This window comes from Rhopalosiphum maidis, chromosome 4 (genome assembly GCF_003676215.2).
Source record: "Rhopalosiphum maidis isolate BTI-1 chromosome 4, ASM367621v3, whole genome shotgun sequence".
NCBI lineage: Eukaryota > Metazoa > Arthropoda > Insecta > Hemiptera > Aphididae > Rhopalosiphum > Rhopalosiphum maidis.
In genome coordinates, this window is record NC_040880.1 from 5,161,287 (window position 1) to 5,179,027 (window position 17,741).

General features: G+C 24.4%; 1 protein-coding gene across 1 annotated transcript; it reads right to left on the reverse strand.

The window, feature by feature from the left end:
* Positions 1-1,036: 1,036 nt before the first annotated feature.
* Positions 1,037-4,147, reverse strand: LOC113550232 (eukaryotic translation initiation factor 4E-1B-like). Its single transcript, XM_026951947.1, has 5 exons — positions 4,118-4,147; positions 3,011-3,282; positions 2,133-2,301; positions 1,207-1,352; positions 1,037-1,112 (listed from the first exon to the last, which is right to left on the reverse strand). Exons 1-5 carry the CDS (start codon positions 4,145-4,147, stop codon positions 1,037-1,039), a joined length of 693 nt encoding a protein of 230 aa, XP_026807748.1.
* Between the last annotated feature and the right edge of the window lie 13,594 nt (positions 4,148-17,741).

Below are 17,741 nucleotides of genomic sequence, written 5' to 3' on the forward strand. Positions count from 1 at the left end.
AGCACGAGTTTTCTACAAAATCATTTCGCAGATTTTAAGATTACGGTTTCCCTTTAGGCGTAAGAAGGTTGGTACATAATTTATAAGCGTACAAAATGTTTGGTTACCCATTTCGTCCTTTTGTTGCAGAGAAGCAGCAAGCTCATTCCATAACATGCAATCGCATAAAACAAATCAGCATCGGTGTACGCCAGTATATACGGTAAGTGTAGTCTGTAGAAAACCCGCGTTAATCTTAAGCTTAAAACCCATATACAATACGCATATATAGTGTCACCGTCAAATACATAGGTATCTATAATATAACCGTATAGATTAGGTTATAGTATGGCACTATTGTGTATATGCCATATTACACTACCCCGCATAATAAATCAGTATACAGTCTGACGTTTATTCTACCAAACAATTATTATTGTAATTATTACCGTCTACACATTAAACATTTATATGGTTTATACCACTTTATACTTGGAATCGGTTGCAGTAAAAATAAAATTGCCCATTATATACGTATTTAATATTGTATCGTTTCATCTAGAGTTTGATCGTGTATACTTATAAAAAAATAAAAATTATTATATTATATTATTCATATTATTATATTTTATTTATAAATGTGTGAATAAACAATATTTAAAACATTAATACCTTATGCTGTTGCTCGAAGTTTTCTCATAGTAAGACGTATTGTTTATGTTTTTTTTTAAATTATTTATTATTATTATAATTTTATAGCTGTAGTCGAGTTACTCACTTTACACTCAATACATTTTCCTCTATTTTATTTTATAATTATTGTTGAACACGACGTATTGATCTGCGTGGTTGCCAATAGATTTATCTAAAATTATAATCTTAAATTTTTAATTAAACAAGCACAGGATAATAGGAATAGGGGAATTATATAATGTAATGTAGAAAGTAAGTTTTATTTTTTTTACTATTACTTGAATCATAAATTTGTTAATAACATAAATAAAAATGTAAAATCATTAATTTTTGTAAAATAAACTTTCACAAGACACAATTACACTTAAACAAGTGACTGGTTATGCATTGAATAATATATGCGTTTTGTCATTTGCCCAATGATTTGTCTGCTCATCAATCTATTTAATATACAGTATTATAGAATTATGAATTAATATATTTTGTTACTTTTTGGGTATACATTTTAAATACAATTTAAATAAATAGTTATACCCAATATATTGTATATTTTTGTAATTATTCAAGGTTGTTTTTGTAGTCCATACTGTTATCTTGGAACACACTGGTTTAATGTGCAATCCTATACCATTTATATCAGTTATAACCGCTGCAAATTTGTCACCAATTACTTGTAGTATCTATACACAGTAATTTATTATATAATATTACATATTTTTTTTTTTTATAAATTCTGAAAGAAGTAGCTGTAGGTACCTAGGTAATGTGTAAGTTTTACAAAGATGTTATTTTTCTTTCTTTTTCTTATGATACTTTTTCAGTAAAATGAGGACTCCACAAAATGTTGTGTAACTCTATCTATCATTAATTAGGTACTGAGTCTAGTATTTTTTTTAAAAGCCAGCCTTTTTAAGAATTTTAGCAGTGTTTCTAAGACCGCTAAGAACAAGATTGGTATATGTCGATACAATTAATTCATCTAAGAGAGTGTAACTTAGATGAAAATAAAACCAGATCAGGGTTAATTTACAAATACGGTTATTACTTATTATTCATTATATTCAAAATTAAATAATATTAATAATAATATATGTAACTATATTTGGAAAAATTAGTTCAAACTATGGTATTACTAATAAAAATATATGCAGATTTTGTACCTATTCAATAGACAATAACTTATCATTAAATTTAAATTTAACATATCCATAAAGGTAATCTGCCTACTCAATGAGGTGGTGAACTCAACACATATTACACAGCAGAGTGAATTAGTTTTTTTTTTTTTATTAATTATTATGGTTTTGAATTTTCTTGAACACTAAAATGTAATTTCTAATTTATGAGTATTTTAAGATTATTTTTAGTAGAAAGTCTGAAACTATGCTTAACTAATATCATTATTAATTATGTTATACAACATATTATATTCCTACAAAATGTTAAAGTTTTATACGTACCATATTATTCCATATATTATGCAAATTGTGGTTATCTTTCAATACGATTATCCAACGCCCTGCATTTTCGTTACTTTTGTGTTCCCATGCGGGTATGCTCTTTTCATTGAACACAAATAAACATGCGTTTAAAAATTTTACTGATGGTTGAATAATATGACTGAGAACTCTATAGACATGATTATATATATTTATATATTTTTTTTTAATGATTAGTGCTACTATTAACAGTAGATAAATTCAAAATTTTTTTTTTTAGTACAATAGAATTATTCGTGAATAATGTGATTTAAGATTATCAGTGAAATATTAAAATAAAAATAATGAGTGGTTTTATAATATCTAAAATAATGTGGAAATATCTAAGGCATTTTATGAATTTTATATTACATTTTTACTCGAAAAAAGGTTATCTGATACTCCATTTATATTTATTATTATTAATAGTAATTTTACCTACTTTTAAATTCTTACTATGTTAAAAATTATACTTATGTATTTATGTAAGTGGTGGAAGTTTCGTGAACTTTTTAGAAATTCCCGAGAATTTTGGAATTGATACGGATAAAGATATGGAATTATGGACATTTGTTTTATTCAAATTTAAAACAAATTTTAAATTAACTTAAATAATAAAAATTAACTATTATTGTTTATCAACATCCAGTTATCTTATAAAAAAGGTTATTAATTATTAATTTTATAATGTTTATTTTTCGAATTGCTTTGATAAAAATCGATAATATTTCATGTATATTTATTATTGAATTATTTTCATTTGAATTTTATTTATTATTAACAATCAATTAATTTTTTTCAATTTTTATTTAAACCAACGTTATTAAAAACGTAGCATTCATTAATAGTTATAAACTTACTTCCATAAATGAGTAATATCGTGAACAGTTTCAATTTTAGTTAATGATTCTTCCCATGGACACCTTAAATTCGATTTTGAAGGGTCTCTATACCAAAATGTCCAAGAGCTTATAGGATATACCATCGCAACATCTGAGTATAATGATTCAGTAGAATTAATAATATTTTCATTTATTTTTATGTTTTTCATCAATTTTTGGTATTCATCAGATATATTTGGTTTTGATTTAATAATTTTATTCGTTTCGGTAATAATTTGAGGATACTCGAGCTAAAAAGAATCGTTAATATGATGTTTGTAATTAGTATACAAGTAGATGGACAATAAGTGTATTGTATAATATTATTGTTATATTATTTAAGTGTTTTAATTGTTTTTAATCAATTTATTCTACAATAATCTTATTTTATAAATTTGAATTATTATTATAATTATTATCAAACAAACGGATAACCATACTTAATACAGCAATACAATTAATAACCCATTTCAATATTGATGGTTTTCAATTAATATTTTTATCAACTGTATAATATGAAATATAGTTTTAAAGTTATAACACCGATTAAAATTAATAAATCTGAACATTTGTCAAATTTATATAATTTTTGTATGTATATATTTTATTTTTTTATTTTTATAGTTAATTTTAAATTGAAAAAATATAGATTGTTTTTACTCATACAAATATTAATTAGCTGTTATTTATTTCATACCACATAACAAGTATTCATGTAATTAACAGTTTTATGTAACGCAGATTAATTTGATAAATTAATTATTTTATTAATTCATTACACAATGCATGTGTGCTTATTTAACGCGGGAAACTATTATAATGTACATTATTCATAAAAGAAAGTACCTACTTGATGAGTTTTATGCTAAAAAAAATAGAACCCATATTTAAAGCACTTTTTAAATATAATTGTCTAAATCAAATTAAATTGAATAACTTTACTTGTCTAATGTCTACATATAAATTGAGTTATTGAAGTATAAATTCTTTTTGTTGTTGTAATTTCGCACATGATTATTCAAAAATTGTATGACAATATTATGTAACTATCTACTTGAAAATGATAAATTATTAATTTAAAAATACCTGATCATTTTTTTTTAGACTATATTCCATCTTAGCAAACTATAAGATTTAGTACCATACACTATTTATTATTAAAAACATATAAACACTAAAAATCGAATACAAAACATGAAGATTAATAAATAAATAATGTGCGATGTCTAGGAAACAAAACATCGTATTGTACTGAATAAAATATCGTATTTGAAATTGTACAATATTATGTATTAGTCATTACTTCATTATAGTAATTTACGATTTTTTTTTCAAAATAGACATAGATGTAGGCACATATACTGACCTAGCTACAATAAAAATCATTTTCGCTTTAGCCACTTTTGTTTTTTTAACTGCTTAACTAAAAATGTATATTCTTGTATTTGTCAACAATTTTTGATTTTGAATGTTTGTGGAAGTTAGTTTAGTTTGCTTGTTTTCTTTATTAAGCTATATTATAGTATACACATAATATATTATGTTTAAATAATTATAAATATATAGTTATAGTGTTATACATTAGAGCATACAACTCAATAGAACTAGACAACTAGAATAAAATCCTTGTTGTAATTTACCAAAAATTTAGTTTATCAAGGTTAGGTAAAATATTTATATGATAGGTATTTTATTTTGAAGACAATTTATTTAGAAATCAAATAAGAGAGCATTTTATTTAAATTTTTTTTAACACACTTAATTAAATTTCAAATAATGACTTATAATTTAAATTACCTATTACCTATTACCTAGTTATTATGTATTATTATAATAGTATATCTTATGGTTGATATGTATATATGTATATATATAAATTATAATGGGGTTTAAATTATTTACTAGATATTATAATATGTTTTATAGTTAATAACTATATGACTTGATGTAAATGTTTTTTATTAAATATTTTATTATTATAGAATATTTGTTTAGATAAATTGTCATGGCTACGGTATTTTTATTTTTGTTTTTTTTTGTGTGTTCCAAACTAGACAAATAATCTATTATGTGTCCTTAAAAGTATTCTAATATAAAATTAATATACTCAGCACTATATTTTTCTTTTATTGACGTTATTTCTTTCGTAATATGAAACCTATAATTTGTCTTATCCTTAAGTTTCTACATTAAATTGAAATTATCAGGCGTTTTGTCTTGATCCGTAATTCATTATTTACAGCTTGACCTTTTTTTTTCGTATTCTCGTGTTTCTACGAGCTCTTTAATTTTTAAACCTCGTTCTTTTCCGATATAATTATACCTTTATGGCTATTATATATGTAGGTATATATTTATAACAAGTGTGTCCTATTGGTGTATATTCACGAGTAATTTATAGCCAGACCCCTCTTTATACCGAGTAGGTATCAGGCGATTGGTGTGCCAGAACATGAAACATATCAAGAGGAAATTAAATATTTATCGTTAACAAAAATTGAAAAAAAAATATTGCGAACAAAAGAAACTATTGTTGTTATTATATTTTTGGTTTATTCCGAAACAATGGTTTTATTATTTGATATTTACATCATAGAAGAGGAAAAGTTGTAAGCAATAAACCATTCGCCATACCTACATTGATAATAAATAAATGTTTTTCCAAAAAACGGATCCATAAAATATGAAATTAAACGGGATATTTTAATGTTCATCTGTCTTGTCATATCATATGAGTTTCCACTATTATACGGTTTCACCCACATTTTAGCCGTCAATTTTCCACTGCTCGTTCAAACAATTTATATTATTGTGGTTTTCCCGTGCACCTGGGAGTCCTTATACCTTTTTCTGACAGCGGGACCCTTATGTATAATATAGAGAGGTGGGTAACTTTTTTTAACGCTCGAAATCCAAAGCATCATTCTTCAACGTCAAATGCAAACCGATATCTTTGAAACGTGTCAATACTTAGACTTGACCTTTGTTGTAGGTTTACTATTGTATATTTTATTTTACCTTTTAAAATTTTGTTGGCATATTATTATTTATTTGGTCCCAACGATTATTGCATTTATACATTTAAAAACCCTCTAGGATAATAATATTCAGTATAAATTTAAATTAATAATAATTATTATTATTAACATTGATGGAGAAATACGTTAATTGATAATTATCAAAATATAAGCAAGGGTTAATTTTCGTTTATAATAAATTTTAATTTATTTTATAAATTCTGAATTTCTGGACTTTATGATGTTATTAAATATAATTATATTGATATACATATATTAATACTATTCCATGTATCAATATGAACGTAATAATATCATATTGATAAATTCATATTAATATAACTAGTTCGTCATATTAATCATTTTTAAGCTTTGTTTTTATATCTCAAAATATGCTAGCCCGTTTTACAATTAATTTGAACTTTAGCGATTTCGCATATTAATTAATATCAAATGCATATTTTAAACGTATTTTATAAGTGACTTTTCACCTAACCATACATGCAAATTTTAGCATTTTCCTTTTTAAAATGTTTATTATTAAAAACACCTACATATTTTATTACTTATCAAGTATTAAAAGTGCAGAAATACGGCGAGGGCTTTGTGTTTTTTCCTGTTTTATAAAATATTTGATATAGATAACGTGCAAAATATTAACATTCTATGTATTATCTTACATTCGTACTTTTAGTTATATACCTGTTATATCTATTATAATTTATCAAAACTTTGAAGCTATAATATTAGTCTAATTACGTAGTAAGTACAGAGTATACGAACGGTTTAATTCATTCATATGTTTATTTTTATTACTATTTAACGAGTTTATTATACACTTGGTTGGTTTAACTTAAGTAATACTACATATATAAGAATATAAACATTATAATAAGGGCTTTAAATACTTCAAATCCTCGTTTTTGTTTAAAGAAGTATATGTATTTTTAAAAAGAAGTAATATAGATAGTTAAGGAAGTATTATCTACAGTACTTGAATATATTTTGGTGGTTTCTTAAATAATTTATAAAAAAAAAAAAAAAACAATATTTTTATAATTTCTGTTACTATTAAACACGACTTTATAGTTTATACTACTAAAGTTTTCGTTAAGTATATGATTATAATTATTATATTATAATAGAAACACAAAATTCGTTTGTTTAAAGCTCTAATCTAGCAACGAATTATTTTTTATTAGATGTTGATATAAATAGAAAAAACTGGTGGAAACAATGTTGAAAATAAATGTCCAATGTATTGGGTACGATTGTCGGGGAAAAAATACGATGCAGTTGGTTAAGACTCGAGATAACTGTTCCTCGGGAAAACGTTTAGATAGCCCGCGATAACTACAGGTGCAAAATGGAGAGCAACAGATTTATGACGTCATATATCTTTTCTGTACGATGGCAGAACGAAGTAAGGGTTCCCCCATTTTATTGAGTGATCAATCCTTTTACCACGCGTTTCAGGCCCATTATTCCGTTGTGTGTACGCCCGCGTAGCTAGGAGGTAAATGTCACTTTATCATCCTTATCGGATACTGGGGAAATATGTTTTCAAAAGAGCACAAAGAGATACATGAATGAAACGTATCGTGTTCTTTGTCCGTTACTCTGCGGGAATCGTATTGATTGATTTCGATATCGATGATGTAGGTGTCATAAAGTGATGTTTAATAATAACCTCAATGAAATAAATTATGCAAATATATTTTATATTTTAAGTGCTTTTTGAAATGTATGTGCATATTTTTATTTTTATTTTTAATTAAAATCGCGGTGTCACAATTTATTAATCTCTAAAATGTCCTCTTTAAAATTAAAAAAGCTTAAATATAATTAAATATACCTTTACATACATAATTGTACGCAAAATAGATTTAAATTTTAAACCAATGAAACGTTTACATTATTTAATTTATTTTAATGAAAATGAATGATTGTATGACATTAAATTCTCAAATACTGCAGTGAATTTACTAAGAATATCTGTTTTTATGTGACCTTTGAGTTGAATTTACATATTATATTTTCATAACTAATTTTTATTTGTTTAAATTAGTATCTATTTTTAAACAAACCCAATCATGGTTGATTACATTTTCTAAATAGTGATTTAAAAGTAGATCTGAATTTTAATAAACTTTATGTCTAATCGATTTTTTAAGAAATTTTTTTTGTTTTAAACAATATTAGTATTATGTGATCAGTATTTATCAAATCAAAGCATCATAGAATTTTGATTGTCAAAACTATAAAAATTTAAATTTAAATGATTTTGAGAATAATATTTTACTGGGGAAGAATACTCATCGTGCATATTTAAGGCGTTTTATGAATTCAAAAATTTTACGGAAATATGATTGACGATTTTCAATATTATTTTGTTCACACTCACACAAATAAAATAAAATAATACATTATGCATTATATTATTTATATTTTCCCTTCATATATGATATTATTGAATATTAGCTTAAATGTTGTTAATAAATAATAATTAAGTTAAATTTGTAATCATTAAAATTAAATGTATACCTTTAGTTTAAATCTATTAGATTTTGATCCCTTATACCTAACATATATTAATATAATATTAAAAAAATGTTAATAGTTATAGCGTTTTTATAATAATTGCTAATTTATCGAAATCACCGTAAGTCAATTAAAACAAAGTCCATTTGTATGTTTCCCGCAGGGTATTTAAGTTTCTGAAACTTTCCTCATTTTACTGCAGACTGCAGTTCATGTATAGTATTACCAGAAAATTATTCACGCGTATTCAAGCATCACTAAAGTAGTAGATTTAAATTTAAATTTTTAATTTTGAGGCGTATTTTTCGTCCATAATATTACGTTAAGATCCTATTTATATAGTAGAAAATTATGAAACGTATAAGACATGGCGTGTTTACTCGGATGTGAACTATTAGCTGTTACCCTTTTGTATATTATAGCTGAAAATAAGAGATGCTATTGGGAATAATTATATATTTTGATAAAATAATATACATTATTTATCGATATTTATTTATATGATTGGTCAATTTTAAGTTTTAAAAATTTTTTGAAAAATAGTTTTAAGATTTCTCGATAGTTTTGTAAAAACCTTTTAAAACGTGGTGGTGAACGAAGTGCTGATTGAAGTGGTGTAGTTGCAGAGACACATTCGAAGACAACTGGTACTACATTTATCTGAATTCTGAATTATAAACTCTTACTTACTTATTAAAATTTGTATTTTACTAAATAAAACCTTTGAGGGGCCAAATACATTCATTGGCCCTTCTTCCACCCACCACTGTAGTGGAAAATCATGGTTATTCGGCATTATGCATAAATGATATCCCTTCTACTTTGGGGATATATTGCTTCTAAATCCATGAGCACGTAACTTTATTACGGACCAAGGCCAGTAAATTATAAAAGAAGGATTTTATTTGGCATAAAGTGAAGATATGTTAAGTTATTGTTATATCATACCCTTGTTAAAAACCTATAGTTTTTATTGAGAGCTCGGAAAAAAATATAGTATTTTTTATAACGGGTAGTGGTACCTAAAACGATTTTGTTTCTACATTCCAACAAATACACACGATATATACTTAAAATAAGCCATAGGGTCTTCTTTTCGACTCTCTAGGGTATATGAGATGAATGGTTTACACAAATTGAGTTATTCTGTCGAGATTTTGTACCCACGTAACGGTGATCCACCAGGGATAAACCGTTAGCCGTTTGGTAACGCCATTAGATAACAGTGTAATATATGATAATCAACATAATAATAATAAAAATAAGTGTTATTTTTAAAGAAAATTTAGATTTTGTTTTTTTGATAAACTGTTTATAACCGATTAAAATTTTTATAGGTACTACCTAATAGGTAGTATATGTTTAGTCTTAAGTTATTTGAAAAGTTAATTCATTAATGATGTGGTTAATTGTTAATGACATATTTTTGCGCACTCATAACATTTTGCGCATAATAAAATAAAAAGGTACTATTCACTTATACTTTTCATTTTGAATACAACAAATTATTAAAATATAAAAAATTGTTTATACATTTATATATAACATTATGTATATATTATGTATTATATTTAATTTATAACATTGAGATAGTTGTATAATTTATTACACTGTTTAATTTTAATTTTGCTAAAATCACAAAAAAAAAAAAAGACGGCGATGGAGAATTAATTAATATTACCGACTATTAAATCTTAAATAAATGTATTATTTTGTTGTTATAAGTATATGTTGGATACCTAGGATTAGAAATTTGCTGACTTTTAAAATTTGTCAATTTAAAGGGTTTGTTGTACTTTCAGAGTCCTCGATTAGATCTTTAAATTTATTTGAATTCTTTAATTATATATATATATATATATATATATATATTAAGCCCTTATTAACTTAGAATGTTTCCAAGAAAAGAAATTTAAATAACTAAGTTGTATATCATAATTAAATATAACATATTTCATAATTAGATTATATTATATAATTAATTTTTTTTTAATGAACATTTGCATTAAAGTGACAAGAAAATTATTGATACACATATCAATGGCACATATTGTGCCAACAAAATATTTTTAAGTCTATAAATGTTACAGATCTAACTTCGTAACAGATAAAATAAAATATTTCTAATTTTTATTAAAAATCAAAATCGAAGAATCTTAAAACAAAATACTGACCGTCTTAAATTTATTTTCTAAAACGTTTTACCTTGATAGTGTGTATATTTAGTTTGGAAAACCACCGTTAAACTCTTATTGTTTTATTTAAAGAGAGGGGACACAGTAAAGGACACCAATATTATGAGGTCTTCGTGTACAAAGCCAACAAAATAGGCAAAAAGACTAGAGGGAAAATCCCACTTCTCTGAGGGCTCTCTAAATATACAATCGTCCGATGGGATTTTTGGGTTGGTCGGCATCATACACCTCTTTGTTTGTTTAAAGGTTCCGTTAAATTACACACGCGCGCTCAGACCGTTCAATATGAACGCTCGGGAAAAGCTTTTAATTTAACCCCTTCTGTTTGTCTTGTCGACCATTGTACAGATTCTGTTTTCAGGAACGTCGAACGGGGTGACAAAACTACAATCTATAGGTGTTTTAAATTCATCCTCTGTACATTATTATTATTATTATCATTATATTGATTTCACCTTGATGGAAAGCTTTGCACATAAATCGATTTGAACTCTCAGTTGGTTTGTTTAACATGTGTGCTTTGGTGACTAAACTTAGTAGTCTAGTCCTAGGCCTAGCCTGTGCCCCTTCTCTCACACATCCTTTATACGAGATAATCTGATGATGGTTAACTGTACCGGAAAATTATGGTAAATTATTCCTATTTGGATTCATCTATGCATAGGCATGGTGAGTAGGTTTGTTTGATTATTATGGGGGGAGGTACTTTGTAATCTACTAAATACTGAAATAAAGCTGTTAGTCGGATTACTCTTATGTCATTATAAACATTTAATCTTTGCAGAACAAAACAATTATTTGATTGAAATTTATTTCTACCACGAGTTATATTTATATAGTAAAAGTTAATTTTCTAATTATAGCATCTGTATAAGTAGATAGTAATAATATATTCTATGCATATTTATTTATGAAAATTATATTATATGGGATACATAGGTATACACACACACACACATATAAGTTTATTAACGGTTATTATTTAAATTTATTGGATAAAAAGTAATAATGCATTACTAAAATATAATAAATTATTGTTCTTAAATAAATGAAAAATGAGATTTTTTATTATAGTTGTATAAAAAATCAATCAAAAACAAAATTATGCGGGTGTGTAGATAATGAATGGTATTGGAAAAATGTAAATAAAATAACTCGAGTAGTTATGTAATAAAATAATTTAATATGTGTAAATAAAATATTTTTAGAATATAAATGTAGTATTTTTATAGTTCAACTATTTGTAAATAATTTTATCGTGCATTATTTTCATTAAATTGTTCATATTTGTATGTATAGATATGCAAAATGCTTAAATAAATGAAAATATATAAATATTTTTGATTTACATAATTTTTATTTCTTAAAAAGTTTGATACCGATTGAAAACTATTTAACAAAAGTTTTACATTATGAAAAATAATACCTATTCATTTTGAACTTAAATAAATTGAAATATTTGTTTTAATACTTTATTTTATATTAATTTTAATATATGATTTAGAATTTTAATTATTCATGTTTCAAATGCAATTTATTTATCAAAATTAGCCATTATTGTATATTATTTTTAAGTTTAATGTAAGCTTATTTTATCGTCTGTCCCAGTGTGAATTTGTCGTACTATTATTATGCTGAGCATGTAACTACAAAACAATGAGTACTTTTAGATAATGTAGTTTACTCACACGAGCGAGCTATCTATTATCAAGTGATGCTGAAATATGAATGTATTGCTTCAGCTTCTCGAACGAATTAATTTGCATTTTGAGCTTTATCTTATTAATATGCAAAATGTAAATTTAAATATATTTAGATACCTACACCAATTGAATAAAAAGTTTCGAAAGATCGAACTTTATAAAACCGAAAAATTGGATTTAATGGAAATTAAGTATTAACCTTTTTAGATATTTGGTTTTAGTACTTAAAATAAAATCTCATAATAAATCTTGGTTTGTTCTGAAAATCTGTATACACTATACATAGAAATCTACCGTTCAGTATTATTAAACGAATCACGTCTCATATTATAATACAACGACTTCCTAGAACCTTAGGCTATTCAAGTCTACATTACCTTCTATCGATTGATTTACCAATACAATATGAGAACTATTACAGCATGACTCTTATGTTAAAGTTAATACACACTCCCGAGTATTATTTATTATATTAAAGGTTCGTTTTGATATAATTTAATGCAGTCAGATGAAATGATGTACATATTATTAGCTACAGCCTTTTTCATTTTTTAACATAGGTAGTAGGTACGTTAAGTGTTATATGTGTCGACCATTTGATTAAAAATACAATTCTTAAATAATAGCATAAAAAAAGTTTTTAATAAAAATCACAATAATATCTCGATCAAGTCGTTCAACAATAAATTATAAACTACGTTTGTTTAAATATTGTACATACGTATTATATTTATTTACTATACATAATATTGCACATTATTTAATTCTAATTGATATTTTTTTTAACTGATAAATTATCATTATTTGATAATTATATTTATATGTTAAGTATAGTAAAAAATATTAAACTCATACTTTCACAAAAACGAATAATTGTACTTATAACTTGATAAAAAAAAATTCTTAATTGTATTAATTATTATAGTATTTAAATACATTTTTTTTTTTATAATCTGAACGATTTATTATATTATATAATATACTTGAATAAACATCATAAATTGATCCACTTAATACTTCAATAAATATATTAGCTTTTAATGTAATATTACTTTTAATGAATAATGTTATTGGTACTTCTATGAAATACGCGCGTTGTGACTTTTGAAGGAAATATAGAGCTTACAGTCAAAAAGTTTTATACTGAAATTTTATTGTTATTGTTTTATGGTGCATTAAAAAAAAAAAAAAAAATACAATGGTATTATGAAAATTATAGTAGGATAGAAACATATTATAAATTTAGTACAAACTATATGAACTTTAAAATTTAATTGTAATTTTTGTGATTATAACCATGTACTCGTATTTATTACTAGATAAGATATGATCGTTATATTTTTTGTCATAAACCAAGTATATGTTAACATTTTATATTATATAATTTATATATATTCGAATACAGTGATTTTTTATTGCTCTAAAATTTTTAGTGAAATTTAGTGTTTCCATTATTATCTATCAGTACTTTAATAATATTTTAAGTCCATTTCTTAATCATATATTTTATTTAACACGTCTTTATGTTTTAATATAAAATTAATATCACTATTTTATCTCATATACTATGTTTGAACCACAATAATATTTATGAAGTTAGTGAAATATTGATGACTTAAACTTAACAATTATAATGCCTAGTTATAATTTGCGTCTACATAAAAAAGGTATAAAAGAATAGTTAGAAAACTATTATTTAAAAACACGTCGTAGAATGTGAATTAAATGACGAGTTTGATCGATTTATTTAAAATTTTATTATTATTAAATTATTTATGGACAACTTTAGGTATTCTGGCGTTTGGTATTCCTTATTATAAGGTGTATAGTTCGTAGTCTTTCAAATATTTAATTTATTAATATAACATGTTTTTATTATTATTATTTCGTAATGAGCAATATTCGAATAGGTTGACTGAATATAGGTGTTTCGATGAATGAGGTTCGTCATGATCCCCTAAACCCCCCTTCTATCTAACGCCAAATTCAACCCTTTTTCTTATAGTTGGAATAGAAAATTAAATAAAACGCTTTGGGCATCATCCTTTTGCAACGTGACATCATGTTTCCGTTTATCCTGTTCCATGTAGCATAGACTTCTGATGCTGTCGTGACTCGTGATTCCCTATTTGGTTGTTTCCAATTTCCTGTATTCTTCTGCATACATCCTGCTTGGCCAAATAACAGTGTCAAAGTGAAAATAGGTACACTGCGACCGGAATTCGATCGTGTGTGTCTTCGTTTGAGGGCCAGTGGTAGACAGATTGACAACTAATAATAAGATAAAAACCTTATTATTTATAACAATTTCATGACTTATATATTATATTATTCACGAATAAAGTTTAATAATAAATTATAATAGCGATGTCTAAGTACTTATCATTAAGTGGTGAAATTAAATTATCAGTTTTCAAATATTCTAACAAATTAGGTACTCTATGGAATATAGATAATTTCCTATATGTACTTTATAAATATTATAATTTATAAGAACCTAAGTAATTTATTAAATAATTATTTATGAAAATTACATAAACTCAAATAATTATTTTAGAATATATAAATGTTAAAAATATTATTCAATCTGAGAATATGTATAATTTTTATTGATACATTATGTCATTATGTCATAATGATTATGATATCAATAGTAATATGTTTATTAAGTATGAAAAATGAATTTTATTAATTTCAATTCAAACAATTTCAATAAATTGGTGGCCTATAAAACCGGAAACGTATTAACATATAATATGATTATGTAATATGTTATACAAGCAAAATATACTAGTAGATAATAATATATAAGTAATAAGCAATACTATTTATTTGAAAATTACAATTTAATAATAAGCCATGATTAATACAATGTATATTTAGGTATAACATTTAAAGGTTTTGAAAAAGTATACACTTTTTTTTCAAACGATAGGTAATAAAAAACTTAATATTTATTATATTTTTAAGTTTAATGTCATTAAAATTGTTTAAATATTATAACAAGTAATAAATTAAAATAAGCCATTTTTTTTTATAAAGTTTATTTAAATCTCATATTGTGACTTTTTTCTATAATAATTTAAATCAATAGATAGGCATATACTATATATATATATATACATATAGTCTATAGGTATTACTATCTAGTAAAAAATTTCAACATTGGTATTTGTAATTATATTACATAAAAATTAAATATAATATACATGTACATATATAAAGGTCTTCAATTTGACATACAAGTATTTCTTATTGATTTGTAATAATAAGCTCTGAATAATTAATTTTACTTGAAGCAATTTAAAAATCTGTAAGTTACACGTTAATGAGTTTAATGGTTATTTAAGAAAATTTAATATAATCTCCATTAAAACTCTTCTTTTTTTCAAGTAGTTATCTTGCTCGAAGTGATTTAAAACAAGTACTTAAGTATGGCACTACCAAACGGAAATGATTAGTAGAATCACAAATGTGACTGTAGTGCATGTGTAGTAGGATAAAGTTTGACAATAAAGTTATAATAAGTTTGTATAGTCTCAGTTCTTGGTGGCTGAGATATTGGTACGCCGGGTCGCCGGAACATTTAACCACGCTGGCGAGATAAAAATAACCATAAAAACTTTTTGGAAAGTGTTGGCCGACGTAACCATTCAACTCGTGCTTAACAAATAGATGCGTAAATCGACATAACTGGAGTTCTGTGTTTGTAAAAACTTTAGTTGGTTCTACAAACACATATACAAACAAATAAAAAAAAAAAGCTATAAAAAGTGTATATCCATTATCCACACACAACGCACGGTGATATTTTGTAACTCTGTATATAGACATGAAGTATACAAGCCATACCCTACAATTTTGTTTTTTTTTCTAATAAAAGAAAAGTCATATTTATTGGTACACTTCTTCTGAATGCTGATTTTTCTCGTCAAAAGAGCACGAATGTAACGTACAATAATTCCTGTGCGACACAGACGAAAATAACAAAATATGTATTATTATATCATATTTTTTTTTCTTCATTTTATATTGAATTCCAACTTATACAACAGCGGTAGTAGTATATTAAGTAAAACTAACAAAAAATGTAAAAAGTATTTTGTTTGCAATTTCATTATTATGCACAATAAAATGAAATGAATAATAAAATACTGTATTGGTGATGAGATATACGATTGTATCTATAAGTATAGTTAATGAATGCGATACACGACTATACAATTATAATATGTTATACCAACTATTAGCTTTTCTATTATCTATAATGAGGTATTTTAATTAATTTTTTTGTTAGTTGTAGAAAAGTTAAAAACATTACATCGCTATAAAATTATCATAAGAAATACAATTAATAATATCGTTGTGATGATAATGAGTCTTGCGTACTGCGTAGAAATTTATTTCAAAGTTTTATTAATATCTAAAAAACAAATATAATTTAAAACAACAAACTTGAAGTATTTATATTTATATCCTTTTTATAAATCTCACGAATATAATATTTTTACAATGCTACAATGCTAACAACGCTAATAATAGCAATCAGACACATACAATTAATGTTTTTTTTTAGATTTTATAATAAATTGGTAATCACAAATAAGTAGTAAATATCTACGTTATACAGCTAATAGTGTAAATTACATATATTTTAATTTTTAAAAGATGAATTAATAATAATATACGTTTAAGATAAACAATAATTATTTGAACTGTTTTATATATTATAAGATTAGGTTAGATTATAATAATGTTAGTTTTTCACAGATATTAGTAATTTTCAAAATTATTGAGAAAAAAAAATGGAAAGTTTTACATAAAATCGATTTTTTTTCAGTATTAAGTTCTTTAGTTCTTTGTTATAATCCAAAAATTATTTATTATTGACTTGAATCTTTTAGCAGTGACGTTAATGTATATTAATATTTCCTGTGAACGATAAAGTTTTTAAAATACTTAGACTAATTTTAAGCTGTTATACTACGAATCTATTTACACTGTTCTACAATAGGTACATTATGCACTGACTTATAAGTTATAAGTTAAAAAGAATATTAAATAATATAGTAATTAATACCTATTATAAAATTATACTAAATTATTTGATGATTTTATCAAAAATTAGTTTAAGCTTTACTTACCATACAATAAAGAGAAAAATTACTCATGGTTATGTAAATATTTTATTAAATATTTCTAGAAATAGGTACTGATATATACATTCTATCTCTGCTCAGAATAATTAAATTTA

Coding starts and splice junctions, on each gene's coding strand:
- LOC113550232 (XM_026951947.1), bottom strand. CDS start 4,147: ATGGAATATAGTCTAAAAAAAAATGATCAG. Junction 2,302..3,010: donor GATATTACTCATTTATGGAA/GTAAGTTTATAA, acceptor TCATGTCTATAG/AGTTCTCAGTCATATTATTC. Junction 1,113..1,206: donor AAAAATATACAATATATTGG/GTATAACTATTT, acceptor TATATTAAATAG/ATTGATGAGCAGACAAATCA.